A 20,276-nucleotide genomic window follows, 5' to 3' on the forward strand; every position below is an offset into this window, starting at 1 on the left:
CCAACCCATACTAGCCCTCTTTTGTCTGAGATGCCTTAGCATTTGTGTTCATGTGTATTAATGCTGCACCGAACTTTCTTTCCATCCCGGGCAACAAAAACCGGCACGGCAAGAAACCCCGCAACTTCCACCGGAAGCTCCGAGTGGGGCCCACTCCGGGATAATTCCATTCTCCGCATGATAATTTGATTAATGTTTACCTCCTACCCTAGTAGGCCTATTTTGCTACACCAAAAGGTCTATGCTACCCGACAATTGGACCTCTACAGCCGCCAATACCAGACCCTACCACAAAATTGCCTGGCTAGCCATGCTTATGTGGCACCATAGGGTACCACCGAGAGAAATAAAAGAAATTGTCTCAGATGAGATTATCTCTGCATGTTATATCTCTTCTAGCGAATAGTAGGCCCCCAATTTGTTAACAGCCTCCTAAATGGAAAAGAAAAAGAGAAAAGAAAAAGAAGGAAAAGAAAAAGGAAAAGGCTATCAAAATATCATTACTATATCAGGCAATCTGGTGGGGCAGCTCACAAACAGAGTCCTGAAAGCTTGAAAAATGAACTAACCTCATTGGTCCATTAGCGTCCTCTGCACCTTGTACCTGAGCCGCAAGCAGTTACTACATTGACCTCTTACAAGGCGACAATAACGAAATATGAAACCACATACTGTAAAAATATGGTATGCACGTTATCAAAAGGTGTCCTTTGATATACCTGCCAATTAGATGTAAAGTTGGAAGGTACAAGAAACGGTATTTGTTGGAAAAAAGTAGTGTTGTACCCTTAAGTTTTAATCTGAAAATTTTTCTTTTTTTTTTTCTCCACGGTCTCTTTTTTTTTCATTCCCTTTTTTTTTCTTTTCTTTTTTTTCTTCCCTCCTATAATTCTTCTTTACTACCCCTATTGTCTATACACTTTTATCTCGCCAACCACATCATCGACTTTATTTACTTAGTTTCATCTATCTTGCTAAATTAAGAGTTAATTGCATATTTTTAATATTGCTTTAACTTGTTCTTGAATTAGTCACGTGAAGCCCGGGGCCGAGCATATCTATAATATTCATGTCACGCCTGCCCCTGCTCCGTGAAGTCGGCGACTTCCGTTAATCTTGATCCGGGCTACCTGCGTGCCTTCTTGATCATAACCCAACCATCGGTACTGCCGAGTCAGGTTAATATACGACCTGTTCTCCTCTTGCCGTCATTGCCCTTCTTCTCCTACGGTGCTCAGGATATAACATATTATCCTCTTCCTTATTCCACAATGTCTCGGCAGCGCCCATCTTTCGTCCAGCGCTTCGTGCCTGATATCGCCCGAATCTTTGAGGTAAGTTAATGCTCATAATATATCCTGCAGTTCTTTATCACCTATCCAATAATTCGATGGTAATATAATCCTTTGTTGAAAAGTTGACATCATCAACTTTTCCTTCTTGTACCTTATGAGTAAGCAGCCTTATATTTATTGACACCTGGCTGCAGTTCCCTAACGGTGTCATGTCTGCTGCCAATGGATCCCTAGATCCTCGCTCTCTCAACTATGAGAGTAGCAATCTGAACGAGATAACCCGCCGTCAGATGAACGAGGACATCAGTGCATATCGCTACGACTTGGACTTCTGCCGAAATCAGCTTGCTTCTGCCGATCTCACCCCTCAGGAGGTAAGAACTTTACAGATACGTGTCCTAGACTGTGGCCACAACATCCGTAGTTGCCAGCACAGGATTCAGCAATTAGATGCCCAGGCACGCAACTCAGCTGCCGCTGCTGCCTCGGCTACCCCTACCTATAAGACCCAGCAGTATCGCAATGCTACGGGCACTCCTGCCTCAACTTCTGGAGTTAAGAGACAGCGCACTACGAAGCCGTTAGACAGTGATGACGATGAGACCATGGAAGCCCAACCAGCTATGGACTTGAATGGCTCGGGTACTACTAATTTCCAGCGACTTGGTTTCTGGAAGTGCCGTCTCTGCACATCGCCGAAGTTTCTAGAGGCAGGTGCCAATCGCGTTCCTAGTGCGCCTTGCAAGTGGCCGCTCAAGGACGTTTCTAAAATGATCAACCACTTCCTCGACATGCATACAGAGCATACTCCGAGTGAACGTTGTGAAGAGCTTGGTACCGCACTTGCATTCAATCGTAAGTAATTCATGTGATTTAGTTTACTTTATTTAACATATGCTAATATTTGGTTAAAAGGGGGCCCCTTTGAGTACTGGCTAGTCCGTACACGAGCACAAGACTTAGAAGACCCTAGTGTTGTTGATGAGTTCATCAACACTCTTCAGTCCGGCTCTATGCCCGACGCTCTCCGTGGTCTCAGTAGAGCAGCCAGCGCGTTCCCCAATACCACTTCTGGATGATAATCCTTCAATGGTGCGGGTGCCTAACGACTGGCAGTATACAATAAGAGTCGTGATGACATAGTCTAAATCAATCTAGGCTATGATTATACCAGAGAGAATATCTCTCCAGTTTAGATCTAAAGGCTAAATCGTTGTTTATAGCACGATGCATAGAGAGCCTCGTATTCTGCGATGAATTCTAATCACTCTGGCATGGCGTTCGGTGTTTTACAGATAGATACTATTTAGGCTTCTTAGGAAACTACCCTGACAGACCCAAAGTCATGATGATGCCTTAGCTATTGAAATGAACCAAACCCAGGTTAATTTTAAAGCAATGATATATGACAACTTTTATGCATCTGGTAAACTCGTTTAATTTTTCTTATCATGTTACATTGGCTTAACCGCCTAAACTTATCTTGCTGATGTTGTGATATCTAATCGTAGTATCCCTAATCATGGCGTCCCTTCCTATTATACAATTATAAAAAATTGCATATATTCACAGCAATAGTTAGGCCCATTATATTTAATGCAATATAAGGGGTTAAGCATTAGGTGTTGCACTTACACATTTCCATAAGTTAGTATATCAATCTAAATATAATACAAGTCTTGACTAGAACAAAATGAGTCTTTATTATAGTGCTATACTGTTGGCTTTGGACTATACTGCCGAAATTATGCTGATAATCAGCCCCCTTTTATACTATGAGACGATGACTCCCCAGAAAGCTGAGGCTATATTAGTTCAACCTTACAATACTTCTAAGCTATATCTTATATACTAGGTTAAGTAGGAAAATTGTTGTTATTATAAAAGAATGCGTTGCTCTTATAACTAGTATTTATAGGTATATTTATTCATTATCATTCTAATTTTTGGGCGTATTATTCAGATACAGATATATTTCACCATATAAGCATTGAACCACTTCCGTATCTATACTCAACAATAGATAGGAAGTTTAACCTATAGTATTAACCCCATGGATATTCATAACCGCTTCATGTAGGAACCTCCACAAATTCCCATGCCGTACCGTCACCCTTTGTCTCTACCAGCTTAAAGGTACCCTTCTCAACTACCATTTTCCGCATTTCGTTGCCATGAACTGTTAACAATAGCTGGCCCCCATCTGGATGAGCTCTCGTGTTAAAGAATTCCCACCCCCAGTGGTGATACTCTCGGGCGACGAACTGACCCCAGTTGTTATGGCCCATGTGCACGTTATTACTGGGGTTCCGAAATCCCAGGTACCCATCTGTTTCTATGCACTGCCAGTGATACCCTCCCTGGTTGCCCATGTCTTTTTCTAACTTGAGCTCCCCATTTACGAGTGTAATTTGTCGCTCGGTCTCCGGGTCTCGAATTTTGTATATGCGACCGGGCCATGGTCCTGTTGGGCCCATATTGGGCGAGCATGGGCTGCACCCATGATAGAAGTTGGCCTCTACAATGCTTTTTTCCATTCTTGCATTTCGAAAAAGTTTTTCAGGTGGAAAATCGTCCTCGAACCAACCTAATGCCAACTGGAAGATGAAGTGGAGGATGTTAAATATATCCATCATGGGTTGATTAAAGTTTGCGTAAAATGGAATAATAATGAAACTATTCGTCCTGTTCTTTGATTTATGCTGCGTGGAAATAAGGCAACATAAGATAAGTCAAAACTTGTAGATTTTAGTTAACGTATGGTGTGTTGGGTCACAATGAGCGTGCATGGACCACCTGCTCTGTTTGTCAGGCAGCAATACTTCTACGACGGCTACTTGCAACAGATCCAGTTTCCCGTCGTTGACCTTCCAAAAAGATTTTTTTTCGGGTATCATATGGGTATTTGCCCATGGACCATGGGTTGAGAGGTACCTAACTTAGATAATTGATTATGGATGATATGCCTGCCGTCTCCGCGTATGTTCCTAGTTTAAATGGTGAAGAGATATCAACTAGAATGTACCAGCTTACCTCATGTGGACTTCCTAGTCCAAGGAATTATCACGCTTATCAAAGAGACTCTATATAGCCCCCTATATAGATAGTAGACTTAAGTACCTAATTATTCGAAGTTAACTACCGTTAAACATTTAGACATCTGCGCCATCAGTACTCTACTTGATACTTAGGGTAATAGCGACATAGATCATAAATAATCTATAATTAGCTAAGAGAAATACTAAAAGTCAGGTACTCACTAAGGATAGAATATATATTTGACTTTCTCTAGTTGCTATTGTCTCGGATTTGCATTCGAGTAAGATGGTTGAAAATAACAAGAGAAATGGGCTAGAAATTAGTTTGCTTTCTATGAATTAACTAACTATATGGTGAATTAGGAAGTTACCTCCTAGGTAGGCATTGGAGATTTAACAACTAGTATAATAAATGCAAGCTTTCTATCTCGGAAGTTAAAGTGTTCTAGCAAGTAAGAGGTTTGCTGTGGGTATATGAGAAAACATCGCCTAGGGTTTTGTCTTGTTTGTATTAGCTTACAAGGTACAATATTATTCAATAAGCAAGGGAGTCCGGAACTAATTACTTATACGTGAATAGGTACCTAGGTAGTATGATAGGAAAGACCAGAATAACTACACATTCACTGTTAGAATTAATTCTAACAATACTATCCGTCTAACTAGTGCTTTGAGATGGTTTCATCTCCGCAACGTAGCTACAGCTTACTAGGCACGTCAAAAGATATACAGAGAAGATACGTATATTAAATATACGTACATGATAATTCAGAATTGGTCATTAGATGCATGGCTCTCTGCAGTTTGCTGATAGAAATTACTTCTCTACAGGTAGGTACATATGTTAGTACTAAAGTGGATATGATTTGCCTCCATTTAGGCTCAACCAAACGTTCCATGGGAACGTACATAACAACTAGTATAAGCAAGATAGCAGCATCCATTGCTATTAACGGTAGCTGCAGATGATCGTCACATCGGTAGATTAAGATTCTGCAAGATTGCTGGCTGCATAAGAGAACCTAGGATTAAATATCATGGCTCACGTTAATCCATTACAACTTGTCTCGGAGAGTATCATCCGTAATATATTGATTAAACTTTTCAATTTCTTGAACTTTTACATAATTAGGTAGCGTTTGAAACAACTGTGTATAAAAACGTTTATATTCAACGAAGTGTTCACGGCATTGGTGGTGCCTGTAAATTTGAAGTGGCACATAACACAACCGGAAAAGATACCTCGATGCAACATAATGCATGATGCCGAAAGCATGACGTATGCAAATTTGTATGGAAGGCTGCTTCGCTTGGCTATCGCAAAGGGCCCTGACACCTTGAGATATCTTTGGTGTGTGAATTACTATAAGATATCAGCTCTTGTCGGAATGATTATATTACTATTAGAGCGGTATATGGGTGGTTGATCCCATAGGGTACGATTGATATTCTTATTGTACAGCGAATATATGGGCAATTCCGAGCACTGAGATAACGTGGAACCCGGAATACTAAGGAGTCGTGGGGGTCAGATTGATACTCTCACGGTTTTCATGCATTGTAGCTTGACCGGTGACCAACGTACCAACCAGATTGCGAGTCTCTAGAACTTAACAGGCCAACCAGCCTCTACCTATTCGTGACGCAGGTCTCTTAATGCGTGATTCGGCTTTATAATGTCTATAGTAGAAGGGCATGTAAGTTATGTCCCTAAGGTTATACAACTGGTGTATCTCGCGCTTCGGGTACTTGCTTCCTTTCTAGTTCCAGAGAAGGAATCTAGCAACGGAGACCCATAGGTACCCTGATCGGCACGACCCTGACAGAGCGCCGTCGATGTCAAACGACGTGGGTAGGGAGGCTTCGATCGACAGGTACAGCACTGCACGCTTGTTGACTAGACGTTACTTTTAGCTTAGAAGAAAGTTGGAACCTCGTCGTGGTCATAGTCATCAGGAAATGGCTATAACATCTTGCTTTCTGAGACGAGTTGAACCCAAAACTAGACTGCATCTCTTAGTGGTCCGACCAAATGTTAGTGAGCTATTGCCGGTCTGATAAACGAATATGTTTTAAGACTTGATCCATCCTTGGTAGACGACATATTCCGCGCTAGCCGTGGTATATCACCTATAGATGTGAGGCATCACAGCAAAGAGCGATCTCGCCAAACTATGTGCGGGTCCTCCCGTCAACCACGCTACCTAACCAACACGCTGGGAGTGGAGCATCTTTTAACAAGCCGAATTTAGTCTGTCATCCATCTTTGCGGGATGGGAAAGCCGAGCATGGCGGGGGGGAAGTACGGCGCAGTGAGGGGGCAGCTAGCACTAGGTAGTCTGGTCCCCGGAAAGACTTTTCGGGAAATTGTTCTCGCCCGCAACTCAAACAGGCTTGATAGAGCATACGGTTTAGGACGTCGAGGGATAAAAAACCGCGTGTCTCCATTCGCGCGTCTACATTTTGTGATAGACCGGTGAAGTAGAGTGATTATTCCACTAGTTCGCCCCATCTGCAATATCGTAGACCGAAATTCGGCAGAGGAGCGTTACATGAACACTCAGCGATTGCAGCAGTGAGTAGTAGTAGTAATAATAAAGGAACCACAGAGTTAGCCAAGAGAATCACACTTACGTATTTACGTATAATAACCCTGGTTTGGAGGCTGGCACGTCCTATTGCCTTCATATATCCTTTAATACCTAAGAGGTTAAAAGCCCTATAAAAGGAACCATTCATACACAATAATATGGGAGCATCGCAGTGGTAGATAGGGTAGGAACCATGCAATACTATGGTAGCATTGTTCTCTTGCTCTCCCCGTGCCAAAGGGAGCACAAAATGCAGCTATGGGGACAAAGCCTGATGGTCGGAATATGCGGGTCTTTGGGAAAGGCGAATCGCGAGCTTCTCTCGAGGTCGTTTTGGGTGGTCTGGACTGTCGGTATGCGGAGACAGACCAAGAACTAGGGCAGGGGATGAATTGGCAAATGTCCAATAGGATTGGTTTCCCCACATTGGCTCCTGTCACGCTTACGCCGGTGGTAGGTCCTGGGTATGCTCGTGGACGATGTCGCCGCCGGAAGTCCTAATTGGGCTAACCGGCCTTCCATGATTAAACCCGTTGAGAAATATACGGATCGCGGTAGCCACGGAAATTTATAAAACGAAACGTGGTTCTTCGAGTCGACGAGCTTAGTACTATTATACTTTAATTGAAGGCTACGAAATCCCTCATTACAACCCATCGATTGAAATTTGGCTCAGTCGTGGAACGAAACACTATCAAAGCACATTACCTATTAAACATGCCGGGGATAGACTTGAACGGCGACCATTCAAATGGCCACGCGAATGGCCACACTAATGGAATTGCAAAGGGTTTCAAAAACCCGTCACTGCAAGTTACCGAGGATCATCAGCTGAAGTTGGTGGATGCTCCTATCGAGGAACCCGGTGTCGGAGAGGTAACTTTGCAGATCAAATGTTCAGGTATCTGCGGGTAAGTTTCATTCGTGCGTTTCGAGTATCCCGCATAGCGAACTAACTTTCAGCTATATAGATCAGATATGCACCTTTGGAAATCGGGACGCATTGGATCTCTTGAGGTTAAGGGTGATTGCATCCTAGGGCATGAAGCTGCTGGTATTGTGCTTAAGTGCGGAGAGGGAGTGACCAATCTCAAACCAGGTGAGCCTGCTTTTGATCTCGTACCTGTGCGAAGTTGTGTTTTGCACTTGGCAAGATCTTTATATGTTGTGCTAACCGGAGATCTTGATCGTCTGTTTAGGGGATAGAGTGGGAGTTGAGCCCCAAGAGCCCTGCGAAAAATGCTTTCTATGTATGGAAGGCCGATACAATCTTTGCGAGGACGTCAAATTTTCCGGAATATGGCCCTATAATGGAACTATCCAGAGATTCAAGGTTCACCCGGCAAAGTGGCTATACAAGTATGTTCGATCCAGATCTGCTAGTCCATATGTCTGGGCCACAAGACTATTCGTAACTAAGACAGAGCTGACAAGTCCCAAGGATCCCAGATAATCTAAGTTATTCCGAGGGTGCACTGCTTGAACCACTAAGTGTAATACTCCACGGCATCAATGGAGCTAATGTGAAGCTTGGTCGCCCGACATTAGTTTGCGGCGCAGGTCCAATTGGGCTCGTTGCTTTAGCTGCTGCGAGGGCATCTGGTGCTCACCCACTTGTCATTACAGATATTGACCCAAAGCGTCTCGAGTTCGCTAGGGAATTCGTCCCACGTTGCCAAACCTACCAAATCAATTCAAAGCTAAGTGCCGAGGAAAACGCTAGAGAGATCCGAAAGCTATACGGAAAGGATGAGTATTCGGCCCCGGCATCAGTAATGGAGTGTACTGGTGTTGAGAGCAGCGTCTGCACAGCTGCCTTCTCTGTTCGCAGAGGAGGAACACTGATGGTGATTGGCGTGGGAAAGCCGGTCATGAATAATATCCCTTTTATGCATTTATCCCTTGCTGAGGTCAGTTGTTGACATAATCGTACACCATTTTGGAGAATCAACAGCTAACATGATACTGTTAATATAGATTGATCTCAAGTTTATCAACCGATATCGGGACACTTGGCCGGCCGCCATACAATGCATGAGCGGTGGCATACTTGACCTCAATAAATTGGTCACACATAAGTTCCCGCTCGAGAAGGCCCTCGACGCGTTTGAACTAAATGCTACTACTGGTAACGGTAGTATTAAGGTCCATATTGTCGATGACTTTGAAGCGTCGTTATAAACGAGAATAGCAAGCCGAATATGACATTTCTTGTATATAAGTTTAATGTAGCTGTTATAAAATACTTGCAACGGTAACATATATTAGATGCCTTATCGTTAATAGCGACTTGGTCTTCATGCACTATCCTAGGTAAGGATCGAGAAACTTAGTACCTATGGTTATGCAGAAGCAGAGGTTGATGAGTGCTAAGTTCCGAGCCGAGACGCAAACTCTTCGCTGATAGGAATTCAAGGGACGCTGCATAATCGAACATATCTCCGTACCGAAGCGAAGCATTATCTGGAACAGCCACACTCGTATCCGTTGTGTGAGTGTTTGTGTAATGTTGGGTCACGTTGAACAAATCCGGGAAAATTGGTCACAAGCCGCTTTCTAGTCTCAGATTTCGGGATATTCATTGTCGTCAATATGTGACTTAGATATTGCCCCACGTCGGACAATTTCTGTTCTTCAAAACAAGGCAATGTAGCCTCACTACTTCCTTTCTTTCTCGTCTGTTGGCTGATCCCGAGCGGTAGATCGGGGTCGCGAGATTGCGAAGCGGCATTTAAGAGGGACCGCTATCCGAAGGTTATCAGCTGCTTTCGCGAAGCTTCTCATGACAGTGAGCTTTAGTCGAATATGTGCACTAAATTCTAACCTCGTGAATAAATAGTTCCTTCAATGAAAGACATATTTGTTAAACCATGAGCCCAGAAGAGCCAAATAGTCGTTTTCGATACTCGCCATTGACTCTGATTTATAACGTGATGATCTTACCATCTACCTGAAGTAGAGTTTTGAAGAATGCGCTATTGATGCAAGCAAGTTTTGTGTAGGAGGTAGGGGAACTTACATGTTAGTGGCATGAAGCATGAAGTATGTATGAAGTATGAATGAAGAGGTATGGATGGCCCGTGCCTCATAGGGATGTGGGTACCTAGGTACCAGGTAGATAAGGTTGTTGTGTTTAGACTTATGCGGCTGATTTTAGGGGACCAGTGGCTTTGAACGTGGCGACGCTTATTACCTCCTTTTACGGTTTAATACATCAGGTACTATTTATTATACTGTACCTGCATAAGACATAAGAAAACCGGGATTGTAATACATGTAGGCGACGATAATCCTATTGGATTACTTGCATTTAATATAGCCTAATGCACTATACGAAAACCCCTTACATACATCCTTCCTTCCCATCCCAATCAATACAGCCCCAATCTGAAAAAGGCAAGTCCGTTTTAAGAAGTTCCCACCATGTACATACACTATGTAGAAGGAAACACTGGGAAACACTGGAAAGCACTAGGAAGCACTAGGGAGCACTAGAGATCACTGGAGATCACCGTAGAAGATCATCATACCGCCAAAAAAAAACTTGAAACATTGGCTCATGTATTTTGACCTCACCTTTATTCGTCATACCGACTTTAGACTTTGACCTTTCTCAACCTCTTCTCAACCTCCTCTCCGCCTATCTTGACTATCCCCAATTTTTTTTCTATCCATCTCACTCGTTTTACTCCCGTTGCCACACTAAGCTGGTCTCTAGTGGGGTTTGGTATCCTAAAAAGGGGAAATTATAGACATATTCTCCTCTAATTGCCGATACGGGCATGAGAAGCTCTTGATTTTCAGATAGAGTGCTTGGCATCTGTTCCGACTGTTACCCATCCATACTATTCATACTATCCATATCGTCCATACTACTAATGTTTGTCGGCTTCGCCGTTTGCTATCGCGATCTGTAGTGCCGACATCCCCGTCTCGCGCGAGGGCGCATTCTTAAAACATGAGACAAGAAAATAGATGCCTCTAAATGTAGGGATCGGTACACCAGATTATCTACGGGTTTGCAGCATGCATACGCGATAATTCCCCACGGTTGGAACCTCCGTACTATCCTACTCGATTCACAGTCTGAATCTCGGTCTCCCTGAATCTTGTCAAGACTCGCTACGCATAACGAGCGATGAAAGGTGAAATTTCATCGTGAAGAGTTCAAATTAGTTCTCAGTTGCGTGACTGTTATCTGAACCTACCTGTTACCCGTCGTGCGGATAGCCTCAATTTTAGGTCTTATTCAGCTCCCTAGTGGGCTAGCTCATAGATCTCCTCCCACATATCGAGCATGTCCATGTGGTGACCCCCCCGGCTTGAGTTACACGCCGTCCAACTAAAGGGCCATAATCATGCATGGGTCATGAGGACGTACCGTAGTAATAAGGATGGGGATCATTCCTTCGCTATTGATATTTGCTAGATTGATCTCGGGTCCACCCCTAGCCGGTTCGGGTTCACATACCCTGACGTGCGAAGTTGTATAAAATATTCTCAGACCTGCCAAATGTCGGATTGTTAAGTTTGCAAGCCTGCCTTCGTTGCAAACTCAAGTTCGTCGCTTCAAGATGCGGTGGCATTTGAGCCTGTTGCCCTCAGCACTACTGCAAGTAGGACTACTACAAAGAGGTGCCGTCGCTACGACAGCATCTATTCACGATTCGTCATGGCAACCCGAATATATACTTCATGTAACCTTCGAGGAGATTACTATGAACTGCGAGCAGCGCGAGTCGGTAATATTTAATGGCACAATGCCCGGGCCTCCTTTATACTTGAAGGAGGGAAAGACAACTTGGGTCAGAGTATACAACGACATGTCTGATCTTAATTTCACGGTGGTATGTGAGAGCTAAACGGCCAAGACATTGGTGTACGTCCTTATCTGACTCATGGATTCTTAGCACTGGCATGGACTCACCATGCGAACAGCACCTTTCTCGGATGGGACACCTATAGTGTCCCAATGGCCAATAGCTCCGGGCAGGTTCTTTGACTACGAAATACACCCTGAGGTAGGCGACGCCGGTACTTATTTCTACCATTCTCATATGGGATTTCAAGCCGTCACAGCCCACGGACTATTGGTAGTAGAGGATCAAGACGAGCCGCCTTACCAATATGATGAAGATATTCCCATTGTATTCGCCGACTGGTACATGAAAACGGACGAGGAGGTAGAAACGGGTCTCACATCTAAACCCTTCAAGTGGTCAGGCGAACCCAATGCCTTGATCTTCAACGACCGTACTGGAAATAAATCATTCGAGGAAGCACCCGACGACTCTTGCAAACCCTATATCGTCAACGTGGAACCCTCAACGACATACCGAGTTCGATTTGTTGGCGGAACTGCTATATCATTTGTACAATTTGGTATTGAAAGTCACCCTAATCTCACGGTGATCGCCGCCGATGGGCTTTACTCGAAACCCGCTATTACAGATCATATCCAGATTGGAAGTGGTCAACGATTCGATGTTCTGCTAACTACAAAGAGTGAACATGAACTTGAAGCGGACGGGAAGAAGGGTCAGTATTGGTTTCGATTCGAAAGCCGTGGCCGTCCAGAAGACATGGGAGGATATGCGCTATTACAATACAACATCGATAGCTTAACAGCGAAGACAAGGAGAAATGCGGTACAAGAACATCGGTCGCCCAATCCACGAGATGGAAAACATAAGCGTAGATTGCCGAAATTCCCTGATAAGCCGCCTGTTACTCTACCTCCAGATGGTAGCTCAATTCCTCAGTGGCTAGAATACACTCTGTCGCCCTTGAATGTTAGCAAGCCATTCCCTACGCTCAAGGAAGTAACCCGGACCTTGTACATCACGGTGAGCCAGGATATTATCAATGGCACATACGACGGGAGTACAATAAATGGCTCAATGGTGTGGGTGTAAGTATTAACTCAGCTCATTTATGACTAGCATAACATGGATTATTAACTGACAGTGTAGGCAAAATAATCTGACATGGACGGAAGTAGAAGCGCAGAAACTACATTATACACCATACCTAATTCAAGCCTACATCGAAGGAAAGACGCCAGACTACCAAGCAGCATTAGCCAATAACGGATGGGACCCTAAAACAAGAGCATTCCCAGCCCTAGTTGGTGAGGTCCTAGATATCGTATGGCAAAGTAATTCGGGCCCTACAGGTGGCTTCGAGTATCATCCTATGCACGCACATGGCGAACATTATTGGGACCTTGGATCAGGCGACGGTACATACAATGCGGTGGCCAACGAGAAGCACTTCAAGAATTATACACCTATGAAACGAGACACGACGATGCTACATCGATATGCATCTAAGGGTGCCGATAACACCACGTCCGGTTGGCGAGCGTGGCGAATCCGAGTTACAGAAGACAATGTGGGTGCCTGGATGATGCATTGCCACATCCTGCAGCATATGATTATGGGTAAGACTACTTGATTGATACCGAATTTATTAATTTTATTTATACTAACATTATCGTGCCAGGTATGCAAACCGCCTGGGTTTTTGGCGATGCACTGTCGATCCTTCGGGAGATCCCCCCACCGTACATAAGCGGCTACTTAGACTACGGCGGTAATGCGTACGGAAGCGCAACCGATGACCCGCTAGTCTTAGAGTATTATACAGAGTAAATGACTGGTGGCGTACCTACCTAATAATCAATTGAACGCCTATCTCCTAGGTACTTAACATCAAACACGTCATGTCATGATTAGCGATCAAAAAGGATATTTAGAAGGGCATTTATTGGTTTTAAATGGGTTGTACGCGGGAGTATTCTTTATTTTAATAATTGCATGTATTATATCCTATCTTACATAACTTCACTATATTATATACCTGACTACCTCCTTCTATTGATATCCACTTATATTGCCCTCCAGTACCATGGTTCTGGATTCGTAGTGTGGTCAATTAAGCTATAACCGGTACTATCTTTGAACCTGTGCCACCGCGTTGCAGCTGAGCTGACTTCAGCTGCTCAGGTACCCGAACAACCGCCGGGGTCGCCTAGATCAAGATGTGACCAAGTTTTCGGCCGGTTCCGAGCTTAGGTAACTGGTGGATTAATGCGAAATACGGAAGTAACGTGGGCTCTTGAGAAGGTTTAATCATAGGGAAGGTCCTGCCGGTCCCCGACACGCATTGGCCACTGGCAGCGACAGCTGTATGGTCTTTAATGAAATGGTAGGTGTCTATCTACATCTTGCAAATGGAAGTGACTACCTCAAGAAAGAACTGTAGATATTGCGCAAAAGAACTTATCTAACATTCAAGATTTAAGTTCAGTGCTCAGTACTAATGTTCTCTAAAACATCATCTCTTCAACTTAACAACTACTAACTACACTTCTGGTAGCTCCACTCCGTCTTTTTCCTAAATCGTATATATTCATTCAGCCCATCTCGGCAGAAGGATATACCACAGATACCACAGATACCACAACGTCTCCCCGTCTTCTTCATCCCCAAACCTCATCCCCAGACCAGACCTACCCCTCTTCCTTAGTCAAACTTAAAACAGATGTCAGAGGATGAGATAGCAAATTGCTGCCAAGTGGCTGCATTCCTCCACGAGAACAACAGTCTCCCTTGGGTGCGTAAGATAACCTCTGAGAGGACACGAATTATAGCATTCGTAACTCTATTACCTCCAGAGACCAAGAGCAAATATCAAGCTCCCCCGCCATCTTCCAGACCAACACAAAGGGCTCAAAGTCAAGAGCTCAAACCCTACCCAGACGAATGGGTCATAGATACCTTTAAGGCGAAAACACATGTAACCCAAGCAAAGAAACTTGACCAAAAAAAAAAAAAAAAAAAAAACTATCCTAACCAGTAACCTGACAACAACTAAACAGCTATAAGCGAGACCGTATCTAACTATATTACGGCTTACAACTACACAACAGGCCAAAGAGGTTATATTTAACGTAGACCAACAGGAGATCTTCAATGTCGAAGACTAGTTCCACGACAGAGCAAGGAACTGCGACATGGCTAGCGGGCAGATGGAATGGATCGTAAAGCGCGTAAGTCACAAATATGTATATTTCATTACGGCGTTTCATTTAGATGCTAACATTTGAAAAGGATGATAATGTCCAGACGCAAGGGGAAAGGGTACGACAGTATGATCGACGATTTAACAGCCACACCTATAATATCACATCCATTGATGAACTAAATGATTCGTCGACACCCATACTCGGCGTATCAAGCCTGCATAAAACAAGAGCGCATTTCTATCAAGGCAAACAACTTCTACTACAACAAATGCGATTAGATAGAAGGTTACCTACCCAAGACATAGTGGTCGCATCATGACGACAAAAGTTTCGTTGTCTATTTGCAATATGTCATTGTCAACTTTCCTTATCAGTTAATTACCATCGCAATACAAACGCGTGCCTCAACAACAAAGGTGACAAATACGTCTCTCTCAAGAAAAATGGCTTCTGACAAAATATGCATACACCCATGAAGAGATCCGCATAGCTACACAAAAGTTAGATGGAAACCAAAAACCAAAAATCCGAAGAGGCGCGGAAGAACTTACGGAGAAGACCGTTTCGGTCTGAACGATGCCCAAATCGTCAGCAAGACAAATACTCCGACCAATTATTGGATTGAAATCCTACTAGCCCACAAACCCAGATCCAGCTACGATAGGTACCTAGGTACCTATTCAATTATAGAAGACTTGACCCAATTGGAAGTGGGGTGTTAGAATCGTCCCAATACAACATCACATTATCCTATCATTCCACCGATAGTGATCAACGATAGCAATGATGAAGAAGTGGAAAAAGAAATCACCGCAACAGGTAGATACTCATTCAACTATTGTTGAATACCCCAGAACGATGTATTGAACTTTAAGGTGGAGGCTCTTAGATAATGTTTAATAATCTGATATCTGACTATGGTTGAGAAATGTGTGGTTCTACGGTCAGCGAATTTCACTGTTGTATAAGAATCTTAACATGTGTAATGATCTTTTAGGCATGAAACCTTGCTATCCTTTTTACCCTAGTTATTAAATTCGCGAGAGCATTCTCTTCTGGCTAAATCCGATAAATCAGAGTGACTTGGTCGTGGAATTTGTGTCAAACGAGGCCAAAATATTCCGGACGATAACAAGACGTAGCCCACCAAAGTCCCTATAGCAACATCCAGATTGTAGTATAGGCAAATCGATCCCCAATCCTAGTGGGCATAGTCCAATATTGTCAACATACTGTCTATTATGGCTTCCTTATCAAAAAGGATAGGTCTCCTTCACGATATCTTCCACTTCTTTACCAAAGTCAAAGGGTTGGCCTCCAACCATTAGTCGAGCTTTAATGTCGGTGCGATTCTCGAGGATTATCTTCCGAGCCATGAACCCTCTACCTAACACGTCGCTCATCTTATTAACAGCATCGGCTTCCGGCAACTTGGGGAAATCGATAACATTGCCATCCTTATCCTTCAACGTCGACGTCTGCTCGTCCCACTCCCACTCCCACGAATAGGTGGGATCATTCCACGCCCATGGGTTAGCGATGGCTTTACACTTTCGAGTGGCGCCGGCTGGTAGGAAGGGGACGACGTATTCGACATAAGTCCTCTGAACGAAGTCGGAAACGAAGTAAAGACCGGCGGGGGTATCATCGAGGTTGGGTTTTATGAAGGTTGGCGTGGGGTCTTGAAGGTACTTGTACCGAGGGTCGAGAAATAGACCCCGCAGCAGAGCGGCATGGTTAGCGGCAAGTTTGAAGGCTTCAGCTGGGGTTGGATGCTTGATTTCGTCTCCAGGCATTTTGATAAGATAATAAATAGGTTAGTACACTTTAGCGCTATTGAAAAGAGAAGATGGAGCTGAGACAAAGAGGAAGCTGACTATTTTAAGACAGTTTTTATGTAAGTTGGATTCTTATTAGTTTAGCTAAATTTTAATAGCTTCTTTAAGCTGTTGGAGCTGTTTCGGTGTGGATGTGGAACAATGGAACTGTGGGGTAACTTGCATATTTTGAGGAGAAAAGGCGGGTCAATATGCGGAAAGTTGACGTAGTTTGTGGCACAGTACGAAGTATAAATAAGGGTGTTTGAGAAAAGGAGATAGGTAGCTCAATTCATGCATATGGCTGTTAATAGCATATCACAACCCCTTTTCTATCTTTTAGTGAGATGAAATAATTTCATTATCACCTGAATCATAATTAATTCCTTGACTTGATGATGCTATGTTTCAAGATTTCAGCTATATTCTGTAGCAATATGGTCGTATACTAAGTATTAGTTTCGCAGATCACGAACCGACTAAGTAAATGTTAAAAGCACACGATAAATTTGGAGAAGTATTCGGATACTGAGATACTGAATATGAGGTCCAGAAACCTCGGTTTAGCTATGCTCTTCAAACCAACAATTGCTATATTCCTACCTACTTGACATATTGGAGTCTCGAAAACTTCTATCATAAGGTAGGCTAGTTAAGAGCTAGGATGATGCACAAGCAGCTCAGCTGACCCCAAGTAGGCTTAACAGCTGCATGCGTGTATATTGGAGAAGAGTGACCCGAAGACACATCTGCTTGATAAAACTGGTCTAGATCTTCCGCCGTTCCTGGGACATACGAGTTTCTGGAGTTGGAATCCTCCTTTTAACGCCGGCGATCGGCACAATGCAGGGTCGATATTCGGCAGATGAGTTGACGAGGTTAGCTACCTGCGGGGTAGACGATAGCCCTTGGCTGCACGATATATGAGTGGCATATAAATAAGATGATCTAACAACGGAGTACCGTATTTGGTCCCCTAATGCTTGGTTGACTCACCTGTTAGATCTTTACGCCATGTCCTTTTTAGATGAGGCTCAGTCAGACGTGCCGCTTCTTTCGGAGAAGCACTCTGGTATCCCGGAATTCCTACTAGAGAAAGCTCGCGAGGCTAAAGCCGGCGTCTTTGAAACAAGAACAAAACCCAAAGCCACAAGTGACAGACGACCTGTTATCCCTCCTGGTGTTGAAGAGCAGGTGTTTGTTACTGCGCTTGGTGAACTTGAGAAGCAGCTGGGCCAAGATAATGTCGAACGTAATAACAAGCCGTTGAAAGATGGATGGTAAGTCATCAGTATCGTACTATAGACTACCTAGTCTACTAGTAACATGTATTCTAACATTGGTGCAATAGGTACATGGAACGTTAGTGAAGCGTAAATGACTAGAAACTGTTGTCTAACATATGTAGATCCGAATACCCATGACTTGATGACAATCCTCGATGAAGAGGAATTGGTACCATCAGCAATGGTCTATCCTGGAAGTACCGAAGAAGTCCAGCAAGTTGTTCTATGGGCGAACAAGTACCACATACCCATTTCCCCCATTTCAATGGGTCGAAATCGTAAGTCAGTGGGCAGAGGTAGAATATAATGGACATTGTAACTAATGGTATCAGTGGGATATGGCGGTGCAGCTCCTCGAGTGCGTGGATCCGTCCTTGTTGATCTTGGCAGACGCATGAACAAGATACTTGACATTAGCCCAGAAGATTATACGTGCCTTCTTGAGCCGGGTGTCTCCTTCTTTGCTCTTCATGACGCGATCAAAAAAAAGGGATACGATCATCTTTGGATTGATGTTCCAGATGTCGGCGGCGGTTCCGTCATAGGGAACACTGTAGATCGCGGCGTTGGATACACGCCTTACGGAGACCATTGGGCATGCCATTCGGGTTTAGAAGTTGTACTTCCAACGGGAGAGGTCATCCGAACTGGTATGGGCGCTCTTCCGGGTAACAATACTTGGCAGACGTTTCCTTACGGGTTTGGCCCATATTCCGAGTTAGTCATCCCCATTGACATTGAGAGTGGCAACCTTTTACTCACAAACTGGCATCTAGTGGAATTTTCTCGCAGTCTAACTTTGGCATTGTGACCAAGATGGGAATGACGTTGATGCCGAACCCAGGCGGACATGAAGGTTTTGTAAGGCTTCAATCATGGCTGGAAATCTGCAATTGTGAAGTACTAATGTTGTATTTGGCAGATGTACACCTTTCAAAAGGAAGAAGACCTTAACCAGCTAGTAAGTATCCTAATCAAGACAACGTTATGCGGAGTGCTAAAAGCTAGTACCTTTAGATCGAGATCATTCGTCCGCTCCGAATTAGCAATATCCTAGAGAATGTTGCACAACTGCGCCATGTCACGCAAACTATCGCAGTCCGCGGTAGACCGCGAACCGACTTTTATAAAGGTGAGGGTACGATTCCGGATAGTGTGGTCCACGAGGTTGCGGCCACTCTACCCATTGGTGACCATACGTGGGCATACTATGGCATGTCGTATGGCCCCCCGCATATCCGCCAGTATAAGCTCTCTATTATCGACACCGAATTCAAGAAGGTCCCGGGTGCTCGTCGGATTGATCCGTCGACGCTGCCACCAGATGAGTATTTTTGGGCTAGGGACCGCATCGCCTCAGGTACTCCTGAACTCCATGAGTTACGTTGGGTCAATTGGATGCCCAACGGCGCCCATATCGCATTCTCGCCTGTCAGCCCAATCCGTGGCACCGACGCGACCAAGTTATTCGAGCTAGCTAAGAAAAGACATGACGAATTCGGAGTTGACCTGTTTCCGGCGTTCTGCGTCGGTCTACGCGAAATGCATCTCATCGTCGAGCTTGTATATGATCGCGCAGATCCCAAGCGCCGAAAAGATGTGCTAGACTGCCTACGACATCTGGTGGAGGACGCCGCGGCGTGTGGGTATGGAGAATATCGAACGCATCTGGTGCTAATGGATCAGGTCGCTGGAACATATAACTGGAACGACGGTGCGCTGATGAAGTTCCACGAGAGGTTGAAGGATGCGCTGGATCCTAACGGCATCATGGCTCCCGGGCGCTGTGGTATCTGGCCGAAGAAGTATAGGAATCGAGGGTGGGAGATGACGAAGGCCAGCGGTGGGAATTCTCAAGGCGATGGCGTTGCGCCACCTTCATAGGGTGGTTAGCCTGCTCTGCCGTTATTAAATGAGAGTTCCAATTAAACAGCACATAAGAGAACTACAAGACATCGAAGTAACTTACCTTCAGAGCGGGTTCTTGACAGTTGCGGGTCGAGCAGGATATTGTCGGACTATGGTTCACAAATAGAATTTCATAAACTCTCACTTGCTACCATCAGATCAACATACCCCAAGGTCATATGCTGCTTTCGAATGGCTTAGAATCTAACAGTGATGGCCGCGGGGTGTTATGAATCGAAGCAGTCATATCTAGTCAGATGGGTCCGATAGATCGATATATCGGTTCCAACAACTCGGAATAACCGGTTAGGT

The 20,276-nt window shown here is 44.3% G+C and overlaps 6 protein-coding genes across 6 annotated transcripts; 4 read left to right on the top strand and 2 right to left on the bottom strand.

Moving 5' to 3' along the window:
- Positions 1 to 1,271: 1,271 nt before the first annotated feature.
- Positions 1,272 to 2,374, top strand: GL218_08611 (uncharacterized protein; the record flags this gene model as incomplete). Its single annotated transcript, XM_033585415.1, has 3 exons — positions 1,272 to 1,334; positions 1,490 to 2,150; positions 2,211 to 2,374. 3 exons carry the CDS (start codon positions 1,272 to 1,274, stop codon positions 2,372 to 2,374), a joined length of 888 nt encoding a protein of 295 aa, XP_033440568.1.
- Positions 2,375 to 3,367: 993 nt separating this feature from the next.
- GL218_08612 (uncharacterized protein) lies at positions 3,368 to 3,772 on the bottom strand (the record flags this gene model as incomplete). The annotated part of the gene is made up of 1 exon (XM_033585416.1): positions 3,368 to 3,772. One exon carries the CDS (start codon positions 3,770 to 3,772, stop codon positions 3,368 to 3,370), a length of 405 nt encoding a protein of 134 aa, XP_033440571.1.
- A 3,869-nt stretch (positions 3,773 to 7,641) lies between these two features.
- On the top strand, positions 7,642 to 9,105 carry GL218_08613 (L-arabinitol 4-dehydrogenase; the record flags this gene model as incomplete). Its single annotated transcript, XM_033585417.1, has 5 exons — positions 7,642 to 7,835; positions 7,896 to 8,023; positions 8,124 to 8,283; positions 8,366 to 8,834; positions 8,902 to 9,105. The coding sequence occupies 5 exons, from the start codon at positions 7,642 to 7,644 to the stop codon at positions 9,103 to 9,105; spliced, it is 1,155 nt and encodes a 384-aa protein (XP_033440570.1).
- Positions 9,106 to 11,498: 2,393 nt separating this feature from the next.
- GL218_08614 (L-ascorbate oxidase) lies at positions 11,499 to 13,577 on the top strand (the record flags this gene model as incomplete). Its single annotated transcript, XM_033585418.1, has 4 exons — positions 11,499 to 11,771; positions 11,835 to 12,835; positions 12,897 to 13,366; positions 13,429 to 13,577. 4 exons carry the CDS (start codon positions 11,499 to 11,501, stop codon positions 13,575 to 13,577), a joined length of 1,893 nt encoding a protein of 630 aa, XP_033440372.1.
- A 2,629-nt stretch (positions 13,578 to 16,206) lies between these two features.
- On the bottom strand, positions 16,207 to 16,749 carry GL218_08615 (uncharacterized protein; the record flags this gene model as incomplete). The annotated part of the gene is made up of 1 exon (XM_033585419.1): positions 16,207 to 16,749. One exon carries the CDS (start codon positions 16,747 to 16,749, stop codon positions 16,207 to 16,209), a length of 543 nt encoding a protein of 180 aa, XP_033440371.1.
- Positions 16,750 to 17,784: 1,035 nt separating this feature from the next.
- On the top strand, positions 17,785 to 19,940 carry GL218_08616 (Vanillyl-alcohol oxidase; the record flags this gene model as incomplete). The annotated part of the gene is made up of 7 exons (XM_033585420.1): positions 17,785 to 18,050; positions 18,122 to 18,132; positions 18,179 to 18,334; positions 18,389 to 18,773; positions 18,833 to 18,917; positions 18,979 to 19,017; positions 19,074 to 19,940. The coding sequence occupies 7 exons, from the start codon at positions 17,785 to 17,787 to the stop codon at positions 19,938 to 19,940; spliced, it is 1,809 nt and encodes a 602-aa protein (XP_033440573.1).
- Positions 19,941 to 20,276: the final 336 nt, after the last annotated feature.

This window comes from Daldinia childiae (assembly GCF_008694065.1).
Source record: "Daldinia childiae strain JS-1345 chromosome Unknown Scaffold13, whole genome shotgun sequence".
NCBI lineage: Eukaryota > Fungi > Ascomycota > Sordariomycetes > Xylariales > Hypoxylaceae > Daldinia > Daldinia childiae.